Source organism: Hyla sarda, chromosome 10 (assembly GCF_029499605.1).
Source record: "Hyla sarda isolate aHylSar1 chromosome 10, aHylSar1.hap1, whole genome shotgun sequence".
NCBI classification, from domain to species: domain Eukaryota; kingdom Metazoa; phylum Chordata; class Amphibia; order Anura; family Hylidae; genus Hyla; species Hyla sarda.
This window is the reverse complement of record NC_079198.1, coordinates 141,497,792-141,515,209: the sequence shown is the minus strand read 5'-3', so window position 1 is coordinate 141,515,209 and position 17,418 is coordinate 141,497,792. Positions and strand designations below refer to the sequence as shown.

Here is a 17,418-nt window from a genome sequence, read left to right as displayed (position 1 = left end):
GTGTGTCACCCCAGTAGTAAGGAGATTATATGAGGAGGAGGTTTGTTACAGTGTGTCACCCCAGTAGTAAGGAGATTAAATGAGGAGGAGGTTTGTTACAGTGTGTCACCCCAGTAGTAAGGAGATTACATGAGGAGGAGGTTTGTTACAGTGTGTCACCCCAGTAGTAAGGATATCACATGAGGGGGAGGTTTGTTACAGTGTGTCACCCCAGTAGTAAGGAGATTACATGAGGAGGAGGTTTGTTACAGTGTGTCACCACAGTAGTAAGGAGATTACATGAGGAGGAGGTTTGTTACAGTGTGTCACCACAGTAGTAAGGAGATTACATGAGGAGGAGGTTTGTTACAGTGTGTCACCACAGTAGTAAGGAGATTACATGAGGAGGAGGTTTATTACAGTGTGTCACCCCAGTAGTAAGGATATCACATGAGGGGGAGGAGGTTTATTACTACTGGGTTGACACACTGTAACAAACCTCCTCCTCATGTAATCTCCTTACTACTGGGGTGACACACTGTAACAAACCTCCTCCTCATGTAATCTCCTTACTACTGGGGTGACACACAGTAACAAACCTCCTCCTCATGTAATCTCCTTACTACTGGGGTGACACACTGTAACAAACCTCCTCCTCATGTAATCTCCTTACTACTGGGGTGACACACTGTAACAAACCTCCTCCTCATGTAATCTCCTTACTACTGGGGTGACACACTGTAACAAACCCCCTCCTCATGTAATCTCCTTACTACTGGGGTGACACACTGTAAGGAGATTACATGAGGAGGAGGTTTGTTACAGTGTGTCACCCCAGTAGTAAGGAGATTACATGAGGAGGGGGTTTGTTACAGTGTGTCACCCCAGTAGTAAGGAGATTACATGAGGAGGAGGTTTGTTACAGTGTGTCACCCCAGTAGTAAGGAGATTACATGAGGAGGAGGTTTGTTACAGTGTGTCAACCCAGTAGTAAGGAGATTACATGAGGAGGAGGTTTGTTACTGTGTGTCACCCCAGTAGTAAGGAGATTACATGAGGAGGAGGTTTGTTACAGTGTGTCACCCCAGTAGTAAGGAGATTACATGAGGAGGAGGTTTGTTACAGTGTGTCACCCCAGTAGTAAGGTGATTACATGAGGAGGAGGTTTGTTACAGTGTGTCACCCCAGTAGTAAGGAGATTACATGAGGAGGAGGTTTGTTACAGTGTGTCACCCCAGTAGTAATGATATTACATGAGGAGGAGGTCTGTTACAGTGTATCACCCCAGTAGTAAGGAAATTACATGAGGAGGAGGAGGTTTGTTACAGTGTGTCACCCCAGTAGTAAGGAGATTACATGAGGAGGAGGTTTGTTACAGTGTGTCACCCCAGTGAGGAGATTACATGAGGAGGAGGTTTGTTACAGTGTGTCACCCCAGTAGTAAGGAGAATACATGAGGAGGAGGTTTGTTACAGTGTGTCACCCCAGTAGTAAGGAGAATACATGAGGAGGAGGTTTGTTACAGTGTGTCACCCCAGTAGTAAGGAGATTACATGAGGAGGAGGTTTGTTACAGTGTGTCACCCCAGTAGTAATGAGATTACATGAGGACGAGGTTTGTTACAGTGTGTCACCCCAGTAGTCAGGAGATTACATAAGGAGGAGGTTTGTTACAGTGTGTCACCCCAGTAGTAAGGAGATTACATGAGGAGGAGGATTGTTACAGTGTGTCATCCCAGTAGTAAGGAGATAACATGAGGAGGAGGTTTGTTACAGTGTGTCACCCCAGTAGTAAGGTGATTACATGAGGAGGAGGTTTGTTACAGTGTGTCACCCCAGTAGTAAGGTGATTACATGAGGAGGAAGTTTGTTACAGCGTGTCACCCCAGTAGTAAGGAGATTACATGAGGAGGAGGTTTGTTACAGTGTGTCACCCCAGTAGTAAGGAGATTACATGAAGAGGAGGTTTGTTACAGTGTGTCACCCCAGTAGTAATCAGATTACATGAGGAGGAGGTTTGTTACAGTGTGTCACCCCAGAAGTAAGGAGATTACATGAGAAGGAGGTTTGTTACAGTGTGTCACCCCAGTAGTAAGGAGATTACATGAGGAGGAGGTTTGTTTCAGTGTGTCACCCCAGTAGTAAGGAGATTACATGAGGAGGGGGTTTGTTACAGTGTGTCACCCCAGTAGTAAGAAGATTACATGAGGAGGAGGTTTGTTACAGTGTGTCACCCCAGTAGTAAGGAGATTACATGAGGAGGAGGTTTGTTACAGTGTGTCACCCCAGTAGTAAGGAGATTACATGAGGAGGAGGTTTGTTACAGTGTGTCACCCCAGTAGTAAGGAGATTACATGAGGAGGAAGTTTGTTACAGTGTGTCACCCCAGTAGTAAGGAGATTACATGAGGAGGTTTGTTACAGTGTGTCACCCCAGTAGTAAGGAGGTTACATGAAGAGGAGGTTTGTTACAGTGTGTCACCCCAGTAGTAATCAGATTACATGAGGAGGAGGTTTGTTACAGTGTGTCACCCCAGTAGTAAGGAGATTACATGAGGAGGAGGTTTGTTACAGTGTGTCACCCCAGTAGTAAGGAGATTACATGAAGAGGAGGTTTGTTACAGTGTGTCACCCCAGTAGTAAGGTGATTACATGAGGAGGTGGTTTGTTACAGTGTATCACCCCAGTAGTAAGGATATCACATGAGGGGGAGGAGGTTTGTTACAGTGTGTCACCCCAGTAGTAAGGAGATTATATGAGGAGGAGGTTTGTTACAGTGTGTCACCCCAGTAGTAAGGAGATTAAATGAGGAGGAGGGTTGTTACAGTGTGTCACCCCAGTAGTAAGGAGATTACATGAGGAGGAGGTTTGTTACAGTGTGTCACCCCAGTAGTAAGGATATCACATGAGGGGGAGGAGGTTTATTACTACTGGGTTGACACACTGTAACAAACCTCCTCCTCATGTAATCTCCTTACTACTGGGGTGACACACAGTAACAAACCTCCTCCTCATGTAATCTCCTTACTACTGGGGTGACACACTGTAACAAACCTCCTCCTCATGTAATCTCCTTACTACTGGGGTGACACACTGTAACAAACCTCCTCCTCATGTAATCTCCTTACTACTGGGGTGACACACTGTAACAAACCCCCTCCTCATGTAATCTCCTTACTACTGGGGTGACACACTGTAAGGAGATTACATGAGGAGGAGGTTTGTTACAGTGTGTCACCCCAGTAGTAAGGAGATTACATGAGGAGGGGGTTTGTTACAGTGTGTCACCCCAGTAGTAAGGAGATTACATGAGGAGGAGGTTTGTTACAGTGTGTCACCCCAGTAGTAAGGAGATTACATGAGGAGGAGGTTTGTTACAGTGTGTCACCCCAGTAGTAAGGAGATTACATGAGGAGGAGGTTTGTTACTGTGTGTCACCCCAGTAGTAAGGAGATTACATGAGGAGGAGGTTTGTTACAGTGTGTCACCCCAGTAGTAAGGAGATTACATGAGGAGGAGGTTTGTTACAGTGTGTCACCCCAGTAGTAAGGTGATTACATGAGGAGGAGGTCTGTTACAGTGTATCACCCCAGTAGTAAGGAAATTACATGAGGAGGAGGAGGTTTGTTACAGTGTGTCACCCCAGTAGTAAGGAGATTACATGAGGAGGAGGTTTGTTACAGTGTGTCACCCCAGTGAGGAGATTACATGAGGAGGAGGTTTGTTACAGTGTGTCACCCCAGTAGTAAGGAGAATACATGAGGAGGAGGTTTGTTACAGTGTGTCACCCCAGTAGTAAGGAGAATACATGAGGAGGAGGTTTGTTACAGTGTGTCACCCCAGTAGTAAGGAGATTACATGAGGAGGACGTTTGTTACAGTGTGTCACCCCAGTAGTAATGAGATTACATGAGGAGGAGGTTTGTTACAGTGTGTCACCCCAGTGAGGAGATTACATGTGGAGGAGGTTTGTTACAGTGTGTCACCCCAGTGAGGAGATTACATGAGGAGGAGGTTTGTTACTCTTTGTATCTATTCAGGGTGCCTCCAGCTGTTGCAAAACTATAACTCCCAGCAAGCTCGGGCAGCCTAAGACTGTCCAGGCATGCTGGGAGTTGTAGTTTTGCAACAGCTGGAGGCACCCTGTTTGAGAAACACTGTTCTGGTTTATATGTGATTGATCATAAGAAGTCTCGGATAAGGATACGTCACAATTCCAGCCAGTAACCAGTAGTCGTGTCTCCGGTGCCATATGTCATAGATTTTGCCAGAAGTGATGGCGGCTCTTTCTTCGTTTTGCCATAATGTGTGAAGCTCTAAAATAGAAAAAAACACAAACAAAAAATTAAATACCAGATTCATAAGAGAAGATATACTCTATAGCAGTGTTTCCCAACCAGGGTGCCTCCAGCTGTTGCAAAACTACAACTCCCAGCATGCCTGGACAGACCTTGGCTGTGCGGGCATGCTGGGAGTTGTAGTTTTGCAACAGCTGGAGGCACTCTGGTCGGGAAACACTGCCCTATAGTGTGGGAATCTTATGTTTTGTAATAGGCTTCACTATGACAGGTATAAGTCATCACATCAGATCTCATAGTAATAATATAAAGTAATGCGCAAAAACATACAAGTCCAAGGGAAGGTAAAAACACTGAATTATCCTGTCCGCTCAGTCACTGGGGTCAGACTGGTTACTATGGATATTCTGGGGTTGTCAGAGACCATGTCCATAGCAACAAATCTGTCTCTGATAGTACCATATAATAAGGTTCTCAACACTGCAGGTTTCTAGGTTATGCACAGAATGCATCAGGGGGACCAGCTGGAGCATCAATCCCTATCTACCAAAATGTGCATAGAACAGTAACAAGGTACAGGGGTATATCACAGGGGTTGTTTAGGAGTAGAAAAACATGGCTGTTTATCCAAAACAACACCCCATCTTTCCTAGGACCTGTGTGTCATTGCCGTTTATGCCCATTCACTGCGATAGAGCTGAGTTGCAATACCAGACCCAGCCTGTGGGCAGATGTGGTGCTGTTTCTGAAAGAGAGGAGCCATGTTTTTCTATTCAATTACCAACCTTGATGGAACTATAATATTAGCTATATTAAAAATATATATATATTAACCCCTTAATGCACCAGGACCTACATTTACCTCTTGTACACGACCACGAGCATCGGAGATGTGCTCGCGTCATGAATGGCAGGTCCCACCGGTAATGGCGGATCACGCTTATGGCCGCCATTAACCCCTCAGATGCCGTGATCAATACAGATCACGCCATCTGCAGCAGTGCGGTCAGAAAAATGCATGATCGGATCGCCCACAGTGCTGCCGCGGTGATCTGATCATCCATAATGGCGGCCAGAGGTCCCTTCCGTCCGTCTCCCGGGGTCTTCTGCTCTGGTCGAGCAGACCAGAGAAGAACATGGCCGATAACACTGATCAGTGCTATGCCCTATGCATAGCACTGAACAGTATTAGCAATCAAATGATTGCTATAGATAGTCCTCTATGGGGACATAAAAAGCGTTAAAAAAAAAAAGTTTAAAAAAAAGTAAAAAAAAATTAGAAAAATCCCCCCCTCAAAAATGTAAATTGTCCCTTTTTCCCATTTTACCCCCAAAAAGTGTAAAAAAAAATGTTCTAAACATTTTTGGTATCACCGCATGCATGAATGTCCGAAGGATCAAAATATAATGTTAACTATCCCGTACGGTGAACGGCTTAAACGTTAAAAAAAAAAAAAAAAGTCAAAAATTGCTGCTTTTTTGTCACATCATATAAAAAAAAAATTATTAAAAGTTTTATAAATGCAAATGTGGTATAAATAAAAAGTACAGATCACGGCGCAAAAAATTATCCCTCATACCGCCGCTTATACGGAAAAATGAAAACGTTAAAGGTCGTCAAAGTTTTAAACGTACTAATTTGGTTAAAAAGTTTGAGATTTTTTTTAAGTGGTACAATAATAGAAAAACATGTCACCATGGGGATCATTTTAATCATATTGACCCACAGAATAAAGAACACAAGTCATTTTTACCGTAAATTGTACGGCGTGAAAAAAAAACCTTCCAAAATTTGCTAAATTGCGTTCTTGTTTAAATTTCCCCCCACAAATAGTATTTTCTTGGTTGCGCTGTAAATTTTATGATATAATGAGTTATGTCGTTACAAAGAATAAATGGTCGCGCAAAAAACAAGCTCTCCTACTCGTCTGCGGATGAAAATATAAAAGAGTTATGATTTTTAGAAGGCGAGGAGGAAAAAACGAAAATGCAAAAATAAAATTTGCTTAGTTCTTAAAGAGGTACTCCAGTGGGAAACTTTTTTTTTTTTAATTAAATTAACTGGATCCAGAAAGTTAAACAGATTTGTAAATTACTTCTATTAAAAAATCTTTATCCTTACAGTACTTTTTAGCAGCTGTATGCTACAGAGGAAATTCTTTTCTATTTGAATTTCTTTTTTGTCTTATCCACAGTTCTCTCTGCTGACACCTCTGTCCGTGTCAGGAACTGTCCAGAGCAGGAGAGGTTTGCTATGAGGATTTTCTCCTGCTCTGGACAGTTCCTGATACAGACATCGGGTGTCAGCAGAGAGCACTGTGGACAAGACAAAAAAGAAATTAAAAAAGAAAATAAATTCCTCTTTAGCATACAGCTGCTAAAAAGTACCGGAAGGATAAAGATTTTTCAATAGAAGTAATTTACAAATCTGTTTAACTTTCTGGCACCAGTTGATTGAAAAAAAAATGAAAAAATGTTTTCCACCAGAGTACCACTTTAAGATCAAAATGAGCTGAGTCCTTAAAGGGGTATTCCAGGAAAAAACTTTTTTATATATATCAACTGGCTCCAGAAAGTTAAACAGATCTGTAAATTACTTCTATTAGAAAATCTTAATCCTTCCAATAATTATCAGCTGATGAAGTTGAGTTGTTCTTTTCTGTCTGGCAACAGTGCTCTCTGCTGACATCTCTGCTTGTCTCGGGAACTGCACAGAGTAGAAGAGGTTTGCTATGGGGATTTATTTCTACTCTGGACAGTTCCCGAGACAGGTGTCATCAGAGAGAACTTAGACAGAAAAGAACAACTCAACTTCAGCAGCTCATAAGTACTGAAAGGATTAAGATTTTTTAATATAAGTAATTTACAAATCTGTTTAACTTTCTGGAGCCAGTTGGTATATATAAAAAAAGTTTTTTTCCTGGATAACCCCTTTAAGGGGTTAATGGGCAATGATGATAATACCTGTAAAACCGCCATCTGCGATATTAAACATAAATTTAAATTTCCCGCTATCGTCTCGCTTCCCTTCTTCTTCTTCTTGTTTTATACAGTTGTCTCCATTCTGCTGATTCGATATTTCCTCTTTTTCGTCTGGTTTGTTCTCCTCCTCTACAAAAACACATAAAGGTTGTCAACCGAGACTAAAAGGTTTCAGTGTTTTGTGTATACAGCTTCTATGCAGAGCAATGCGTCTCCGTGGTGACAGAATACATCCACTTTCTGCCCTGTCTTCTAGATAACCTACAGCAGTGTTTCCCAACCAGGGTGCCTCCAGCTGTTGAACAACTACAACTCCCAGCATGCCTGGACAGACCTTGGCTGTGCGGGCATGCTGGGAGTTGTAGTTTTGCAACAGCTGGAGGCACCCTGGTTGGGGAACACTGACCTATAGACAGTAGGAGAGGAAGCAGATGAAAAGGAGTAACGTATGACTACAGCATCCGATTATTTGTAGTCTGTAACCTTGGAGGCGCATAGGCCTGCATAGGAGCTGTATACACAAAAAATAGATTTTTTTTTTAAAGGGGTACTCCCATGGAAAACTTTTTTTTTTAAAATCAGCTGGTGCCAGAAAGTTAAACAGATTTGTATATCACTTCTATTAAAAAATCTTAATCCTTCCAGTACTTTTTAGGGGCTGTATACTAAAGAGAAATCCAAAAAGAAATGCATTTCCTGTGATGTCCTGACCACAGTGCTCTCTGGTGACATCACGAGCACAGTGCTCTCTGCTGACCTCTGCTGTCCATTTTAGGAACTGTCCAGAGAAGCATGTGTTTGCTATGGGGATTTTCTCCAGTTCCTAAAATGGACAGCAGAGGTCAGCAGAGAGCACTGTGGTCAGGACATCACAGGAAATGCATTTCTTTTTGGATTTCTCTTTAGTATACAGCCCCTAAAAAGTACTGGAAGGATTAAGATTTTTTAATAGAAGTGATATACAAATCTGTTTAACTTTCTGGCACCAGTTGATTTAAAAATAAATAAATAAAGTTTTCCAAGGTAGTACCCCTTTAAGCAGGACCATTGGCTTGATTTAAATTTTTTTTAATATAAGAAACTTTAGAGGGAAGGAAGTTTGTCTTCAAGGACAGTCATAGTCTTGACTATAAGCAAACCAATGCCCAGTGGACTGGATTCTTTATTGAATAAAGAAATTAAAAAAAAGGTTTCACAAATTTTAAAATGAACCAGTACCAGTCATTCATGTCAAAAATCCCTTATCTAGGGATAAGAATAGATTAATGTCTAATGATCCGCACTATCCCTGATGACACAGTAGGTACTGTGAAACATGTTGGACAGGCTTCTTTGAAGTGTTCTTAAAATGGCTCTAATGAGCCTCACTATCCCTGATAACACAGTAGGTACTGTGAAACATGTTGGACAGGCTTCTTAAAAGTGTTCTTAAAAGGGTACTCCAGTTGAATTTTATTTATTTTTTTAAATCAACTGGTGTCAGAAAGTTAAACAGATTTGTAAATTACTTCTATTTCAAAATCTTAATCCTTCCAGTACCAAAGTGCTCTCTGCTGACACCTCTGTCCATGTCAGGAACTGTCCAGAGTAGGAGCAAATCCCCATAGCAAACCTCTTGTAATCTAGGCAGTTCCTGACATAGACAGAGGTGTCAGCAGAGAGCACTGTGGTCAGACTGGAAATAACTACACAACTTCCTGTTGAGCATACAGCAGCTGATAAGTAGTGTTGAGCGGCATAGGCCATATTCGAATTCGCAAATATTCGCGAATATATGGACGAATATTCGTCATATTCACGAATATTCGCATATTCGTAATATTCTCGTTTTATTTTCGTATATGCGAATATTGGTGTGCGCGGAAATTTACATATGCGAAAATCAGCATAAGCGAAAATTCGTATATGCGAAAATTAGCATATGCAAATTTTCGCATATGCGAAAATTCGCACGCCAGTCTCAAACAGTAGTATTAGAACCTTCTCACACCACATAAGCTGGAAGCAGAGAGGGATGATCACTGTGATGTGTACTGTGAAAAAACAAAAAAAAAACGAATATTCGTAATTACGAATATATAGCGCTATATTCGCGAATATTCGCGAATATGCGATATTCGCGAATAAAATTCGAATTGCGAATATTCGCGAGCAACACTACTGATAAGTACTGGAAGGATTAAGGTTTTAAATAAAAGTAATTCACAATTCTGTTTAACTTTCTGGCACCAGTTTATTTAAAAAAATGGTTTTCCACTGGAGTACCCCTATTCAGCCTCATAAACCTTGTAGGCACTATGAAACATGTTGGGCAGGCTTCTTAGTGTTTTAAAAATCACTCTAATCAGCCTCATTATCCCTGATGATGCAGTTGGTACTGTGAAACATGTTGGGGAGTCTTTCTTGAAGTGTTCTCAAAAAAAACAAAAAAAATAAAACAGTGTTTACTTACAGCATACTGCAGCCACTAATCTATTATTATCCCTAGATAGGGTCCCCTGAATTCACTGTACGATTGGTTTGTTTAAAAATATATGAAACCATTTTTTTATTTATATATGCAACAAAGTAAACAGTTTTTAGTGCTGGGTCACTATTGAGGAGATTTTTTATTTGGTGTTTTGTGTTGTCATCATACGGACATTAATCCTAGCTATTGGTTACAGAGCACAACACTGGAATTGATGTCGGAGTTGGAGGAATCGTGATAACGTTTCCTGTACCTGATTTTGGTTCCTTGTCTTCTACTTTGTTTGGTACGTTGTTTGGTCCGACCTTGTCTGTGGCCTTTTCTTCAGGAGGGATTTCTTCTGTAAAATATAATAACACTATAAATTACTGTATGATTCTATGTTATTCTTGTATGGGAATTTAACAGGAGAATTGTTGTAAATTCTATGAAATGTCTTCTAATAAAACGAGGTCTGATTGTTCTCTAACTCATAATTATAGATAAACACAATGTCCGAGACAAAACGTGGAGTGATTTGGCCACAACAACCAATCACAGCTCAAGTAAGTTTTAAAAGCTGAGCTGTGATTGGTTGCCGTGGGCAAATCACAAAATTTTTGTCTCGGGCAGATTGATAAATCTGGGTTGTGTAACTTAACCAATAATACATGGACATCTGTACTGAACGTGTTTTTTATTGAGCACATTAAGTAAACATTCAAAGTGCAGGGAGAAAGTGAAAGGAGATCTGTAGTGTAAAATAACTTATCCCCTATCAGAAGGATAGGGGAAAAGTTATAGATCGTGGGGGGTCCAGGGGCTGGGAGCCGCCGCAGTCTCCTGTACAGGGCCCCATCAGTCTGCTGGAAGGGGGCTTGTCTGTCCCCAGGATGACATGGCGGCCGTCACGCCCCCCCATGTTTCCCATAAAGATACATGGAGGGGGTGTGTCCCTTCCTGTAGAATTCTGGAGCCCCGTACGGGAGATCGCGGGGTGTCCCAGTGCCCTGACCCCCGCGATCTATAACTTATCCCCTATCCTACGGAAAGGGGATAAGTTATTTTACACTACAGATGTCTTTTAAGTGGGTTTTTGCAAAGGTTACGTAAAAATTTTGTCTGAAATTTGTCTTGTTATCCAAGTCACAATTACAGACAAACACAATGTTACCTAAACTAATAACACACTAACAGTTGTACTGTCCATGTCCTTTATTGATTACATAGAGTAAACATCCACAATGCAGGGAGAAAAAAGTAAGTTATATGGATGCAGATTTTAATAATCCCAAGGTGGGCTTCCTAGGAAACTTAAGTACATTAGTGTCCACTTACTGGTTAGTCCAACTAGAGGGATGTTTCCCTACCAGTAGTTGCAAAACCACAACTTCTAGCATGCTGGAAGTTGTAGTTTTGCAACAGCTGGAGACACTCTGTTTGGAAGACACTGATATAGTTGTAAGCTATGACAGATGTGAGATAGGGTACGAGCCCGCACCACTCACAGATAGTTTGAACGGTATTTGCAATATAGAGGCTGAATCCACATACCCGTGCTCAGTAGAGAAAGACAGAGAGTCCACAATTTCACACCAAGAAATAAAGCCACGGCACTGGGTAAACTTTGCAGTTAAAACGCCTTCTTTATTGCAGCATAGCAGGTCAACGAGGAGTTGGACCAAGACACCGACGAGCGCCGGTTTCGCGTGCAATCACGCTTTGTCAAGGCATGCCTTGACAAAGCGTGATTGCACGCGAAACCGGCGCTCTTCGGCATCTTGGTCCAGCTCCTCGTTGACCTGCTATGCTGCAATAAAGAAGGCGTTTTAACTGCAAAGTTTACCCAGTGCCGTGGCTTTATTTCTTCGTGTGAAATGATGACAGATTTGAGCATTTAAAGGGGTACTCCAGTGGAAAACTTTTTTTTTTAAATCAACTGGTGCCAGAAAGTTAAGCAGATTTGTAAATCACTTCTATTAAAAAATCTTAATCCTTCCAGTACTTTTTAGGGGCTGTATACTAAAGAGAAATCCAAAAATTAATGCATTTCCTCTGATGTCATGACCACAGTGCTCTCTGCTGACCTCTGCTGTCCATTTTAGGAACGGTCCAGAGCAGCATATGTTTGCTATGGGGATTTTCTCCAGCTCTGGACAGTTCCTAAAATGGACAGCAGAGGTCAGCAGAGAGCACTGTGGTCATGACATCAGAGGAAATGCATTTCTTTTTTGGATTTCTCTTTAGTATACAGCCCCTAAAAAGTACTGGAAGGATTAAGATTTTTTAATAGAAGTGATTTACAAATCTGCTTAACTTTCTGGCACCGGTTGATTTAAAAAAAAAAGTTTTCCACGGGAGTACGCCTTTAAAAAAAAAATCAATTGTTTTGTGTATACAGCTCCTATGCAGGCCTATGCGCTTCCAAGGTTACAGACTACAAATAATCGGATGCTGTAGTCATACGTTACTCCTTTTCATCTGCTTCCTCTCCTACTGTCTGTAGGTCAGTGTTCCCCAACCAGTTGATTTAAAAAAAAAAAGTTTCCACGGGAGTAACCCTTTAAGTGTAATCTGGCATTGGCGGGGGCGAGGTTAGAACCCATGGCGGTGCCCAATTTTTGTTCCATCTGAAGCAGTCAATGGAGAATGCTGTCAGGGCATGCTGGGAGTTGTAGTTTTGAAACCTCTGGAGACACACATCTCAAATATGATGGACAACACAACAATTTTTACCTTTGGGACTCTGGCTCACAACCTCTTTCTCCTCCTCTTCCTCCCCGGATTCCTTTTTTGGTTTTTCTTTGATTTCTTGACATTCTGGTTTCTCCTCAGCGTCTTCCTTTTCCAATTTGGTCGGAGGCTATGAGTAACGATCACATCATTAGTCAGGCTTTAGAAGAATAAGACATCTCACTGGTGTTAGTTTCTTGTTTCCATTCCAATATTTATTGTTTCAAATTTCAAAATTCGAAATTTACAAACAATGTTAAAATGTTATTTTGGCATTTTCTTTCTTTTTTCAGAATGTAGGTAATACTGGTAATTCACTAATTTGGGTATTACTGGTTATTTATTTACATAGTGGTAACCCATCAAATCATTAACCGGAAACTGTAAATGGATAATTTACATTACGAAATAACTTTACAAAACAAAATCTGGTTTCTGCATCCCCAGGGATATAGACAAATGGCTTTAAATGGCTTATAATGAAAAAAGACTCTCAGGATGGAATGGATTTTGTTTGTTACTGAAATGCACTATAACATACACTATAACTATAAAGTGCACAGAATGAAGCATGAAACCTGAGATGGTGAGAAAGTAAATTAACCATCTCTTAACCTGAACTTCCAAAGGCTTGGTCTTCTGCTCCGCAGCTTCCGTCTCTTCGGACAATGTGCTCGGTGTCTCTACTTTTTCTACAAAAAACGGGATTTACATTTAAAGGGGTTGACCCAACGATAATACATTGCCTAAGCTATCTGCAGGGACTCCTATCGATCTTGAGAATAGGAGAGGGGGGGGTTTTGAGTCTCCTGTCACAATGGAGAGGTGGTCACACATGGGTTTTCTCTTATTTGTATTTTTCTTGTCCTCCTTCTCCCACAATTTAGTTTTCTTTATTGCATTGTTTATTATGGTTTATGGTATTTTGCATTATTCTTTATGCTTTTTTTTGCCTTATATACACTTGTAGGCATACTGCGGTGGTCTCCAACCTGCGGACCTCCAGATGTTGTAAAACTACAACTCCCAGCGTGCCCGGACAGCCAACGGCTGTCCGGGCATGCTGGGAGTTGTAGTTTTGCAACATCTGGAGGTCCGCAGGTTGAAGACCACTGGCATATTGTGTTTCATTCATAGCACTTTATTTTGACGTCGTTTGACATTACCTTATTGCATATTTTTTGGTTGGATCTTTTGAGCTTTTTGAGTGTTTTTAATTGTTTGCCTTTTTTGTGTTGCCCTAATATAGATTCTACTTATTTTTGTACTATTTGGGTGTGCATGGTTTATAGTGTGTTCGCTTTGTTTCCTTTAGACACCTGCACACCTGTCATTCAGTTCACTGTCTATGGGACTGCCGGGAATGGTCTAGTAAGTGTGCCTCCAGCTGTTGCAAAACTACAACTCCCAGCATGCCCGGACAGCCGTTGGCTGGAGTCACTATCCCCGGCCGTCCCATAAACAGTGAATTGAATGACAGTGCAGATGAGATCACTTCTCCATTCTGATAGGAGACTCGGAACCCCCTCTCCAGCCCGTTGGCTGTCCGGGCATGCTGAGAGTTGTAGTTCTGTAACAGCTGGAGTCACCCTGGTTAGGTAACACTGGTCTAGTACATGGCACTTCAGCTTGTCCCATAGAGAGTAAATGAAGCAGAAGCATGCATGGGTGACCGCTGCCTCATTTTGATGGGAAACTTAAGACCCCCCCATTCTTGAGGTCGCTAAGGTGCCCATTGATCATACATTTATCCTGTGGATTAAGGAGAAGTGTTTTTGGGTGGCAGCCTCTGGGGTGGTTTCAGGGGAGGGGGGATTTAGGAGGAGGAGGGGGATGGGGTTTGTTCCTGTTTTCTTTAATAAAGAAGTTTTAATAAAAAATGTGTGTATATATATATATATATATATATATATATATATATATATACGGGATGAGTATTTAACTCAGGGAGAGTTCACCACTCCTGGGGTGACGGAGCTTTCAAGGGCCACTGAGCACTCCGCAGGCATTCTGGGTAGGGGAATATGCAAATCAGCTCATTACATCAACTTTTCAGGCGATGTTCCCTGGTATCGCCTGAAAAGGTGATGTAATGAGCTGATTTGCATATTCCCCTATATATATAAACAGGGCTTAAAGGGGTACTTTTTGGAAAACCTTTTTTTTATTTTATTTTAAAAATATATTTAATATATTTAAAAATCTTAATCCTTCCAGTACTTATTAGCATCAGTATACTACAGAGGAAATCATTTTCTTTTTGGATTTCTTTTCTATCACAAACACAGTGCTCTCTGCTGACACCTCTGTCCATTTCAGGAACTGTCCAGAGCAGGAGAAAATCCCCATAGAAAACATATGCTGCTCTGGACAGTTCCTATAATGGACAGAGGTGTCAGCAGAGATAACTGTGTTTGTGATAGAAAAGAAATCCAAAAAGAAAATAATTTCCTCTGTAGCATACAGATGCTAATAAGTACTGGAAGGATTAAGATTTTTTAATAGAAGTAATTTACAAATCTGTTTAACTTTCTGGCACCAGTTGATAAAAAGAAAAGAAAAAAAAAAAAAAAGTTTTCCACCGGAGTACCCCTTTAAGCTTAATAATGATAGACCAGGCAATGTATTCATAATAGAAACCAAACAGTTAATGTATTGTGTTTCATGGAGGAAGACAGAAGGGGAGGTGTTATTCCAAGATGCATCCATGGGATACGGCACAGCTGATTGTTGGGGCTTCCCTACTGATTATAAAAATGGAGGTCAACCATCTCCTGAACCAATGTAGGGACAGTGCTTCATTCAATCATTCTCTACGACACTTCAAAAGGTTGCTGAGTGTTCAGCTGAGCTTGGCAATGTCTGGAAGACCCATAGAGAATAAATGGAGCACTGGCAGAGCATGTACCCACAGTTGTGCTCCATTCTGGGGCTCCGCAGAGCACTGATCAATATTTAGAGAATGAATGGAGGGGTAGCTGAATATGCTGCCACTACATTTGTTCATGGGGTAGTTCTCCATTCTTAGAATCAGTAGGGAGGTCCAGGAGAGGGAGATGGGTTTTCAAGGTGACACAACCATATGTTCCTGAATATACAGTAGTCTGTGGGATCCTAGTAACCCAATCACACATTACCTGGCACCGGGGCTGCTCCTGGCGGTGGGGGGGCCGGACTGGCCGGTACAGGCGTGGTGGGATCCGATGAAATGACGTCAAAGCATTTCTTGCTCTCTGCCCCCTCGGCAATCATGTCCGGTGTACTGTACTTGCCGTTCACTTGTTCAAACTCCTGAACCTGAGGACAAATAAGAGGTCATAAAGTGGTTTATGGAGAACAGACGTCCTGATCCGTTGCTTTAGGTGCAGTCATAGGATAAGCCTATGTCTTATGTGCCATAATAACAACCATGACCATCAATATCGGTTCTGCATTACAAAAAACCTGGCGGCTTTATAGAGCTAGACTGGCTCACTGCTAAAAAGTACAGAGACATGATCGGCCTGATTCCAGGTTTGGACGGCACAGTCAGCCATCAGGATACATTGGTGAAAACACTTTGGCTATCTCCATCAGTCCCTTAGGGTTGAATAGAGCAATACCACATATGCCCAATATCACCCAATTTAAATGGGGAACACAGTTGGAGGTCCCAGTGATCAGACTTTTATCTATCCCATTGTTTTCCAACCAGTGTGACTTCAGCTGTTGCAAAACTACAACTCCCAGCATGCCCTGACAGCCTTCTCCATTGACTGCGTCAGATGTGGACCATAAATTGGGCACCGTCATGGGTCCTAACCTCGCCCTGGTAAATGCCAGATTACACCCAATTGTTAAACTGAAATCTGTCATAGTTTACAACTATGTCAGTGTTTTCCAAACAGTGTGTTTCCAGCTGTTCCAAAACTACAACTCCCAGCATACCCTGACAGCCTTCTCCATTGACTGCGTCAGATGTGGAACATAAATTGGGCACCGTCATGGGTCCTAACCTCGCCCTGGTAAATGCCAGATTACACCCAATTGTTAAACTGAAATCTGTCATAGCTTACAACTATATGAGTGTTTTCCAAACAGTGTGTCTCCAGCTGTTCCAAAACTACAACTCCCAGCATACCCTGACAGCCTTCTCCATTGACTGCTTCAGAGGTGGAACATAAATTGGGCACCGCCATGGGTCCTAACCTCGCCTTGGTCAATGCCAGATTACACTCCATTGTTAAACTCAAATCTGTCATAGCTGACAACTATATCAGTGTTTTCCAGTGTGACTCCAGCTGTTGCAAACCTACAACTCCCAGCATGCCTGGACATGGACAGTACAACTGTTTGTGTGTTATTAGTTTAGGTAACATTGTGTTTGTCTGTAATTGTGACTTGTGTAACAAGACGAATTTCAGACACAATTTTTACGCTACCTTTCCCACTTAACTTTTCTCCCTGCACTTTGAATGTTTATTTAATTTGCTCAATAAAAAACACAATAAAAAACAAAGGCTGTCCGGGCATGCTAAGAGTTGTAGTTTTGCAACAGCTGCAGACACACCGGTTGGGAAACACTGCTCTATTTACACTATTAGGTGGACACTAAAATAAATTAGGTTTCTTAGGTGGACCACTAAGGGATTATTAAAACCTGCACCCATATAGCTTTCTTTTTTCTCCTTGCACTGTGGATGTTTACTCTAAATTATCAATAAAAGAAATGGACTGAACAATTGTGTGTGTGTTATTAGTTTAGGTGACTTTCTTTTGTCTGTAAATGTTTTTTTTTTTTTTTTTGGGTAATCCTTGAAAAAACCCGCTAACCTTTTCTCCCTGCACCCATGCAAAAACCCGCTAACCTTTTCTCCCTGCACGTTGAATGTTTACTCAATGTGCTTAATAAAAGACACATTCAGTACAACTGTCCACGTGTAATTAGTTTGAGGTATGCTGGGAGCTGTAGTTGTGCAACAGCTGGAGGCACAATGGTTG

At 41.6% G+C, this 17,418-nt stretch overlaps 1 protein-coding gene across 5 annotated transcripts in view; it reads right to left on the bottom strand.

The window, feature by feature from the left end:
* Positions 1-17,418, bottom strand: part of CHD5 (chromodomain helicase DNA binding protein 5) — a 274,281-nt gene that overhangs the window by 22,428 nt on the left and 234,435 nt on the right. For all 5 annotated transcript variants that reach the window (XM_056544557.1, XM_056544555.1, XM_056544553.1 and 2 more), the window contains 6 exons: positions 15,576-15,735; positions 13,054-13,130; positions 12,442-12,568; positions 9,980-10,066; positions 7,239-7,385; positions 4,184-4,292 (listed from right to left, as the gene is read on the bottom strand). In XM_056544557.1, coding sequence (XP_056400532.1) covers positions 4,184-4,292; positions 7,239-7,385; positions 9,980-10,066; positions 12,442-12,568; positions 13,054-13,130; positions 15,576-15,735 — 707 coding nt within the window. The remainder of the gene's footprint in view (positions 1-4,183; positions 4,293-7,238; positions 7,386-9,979; positions 10,067-12,441; positions 12,569-13,053; positions 13,131-15,575; positions 15,736-17,418) is intronic.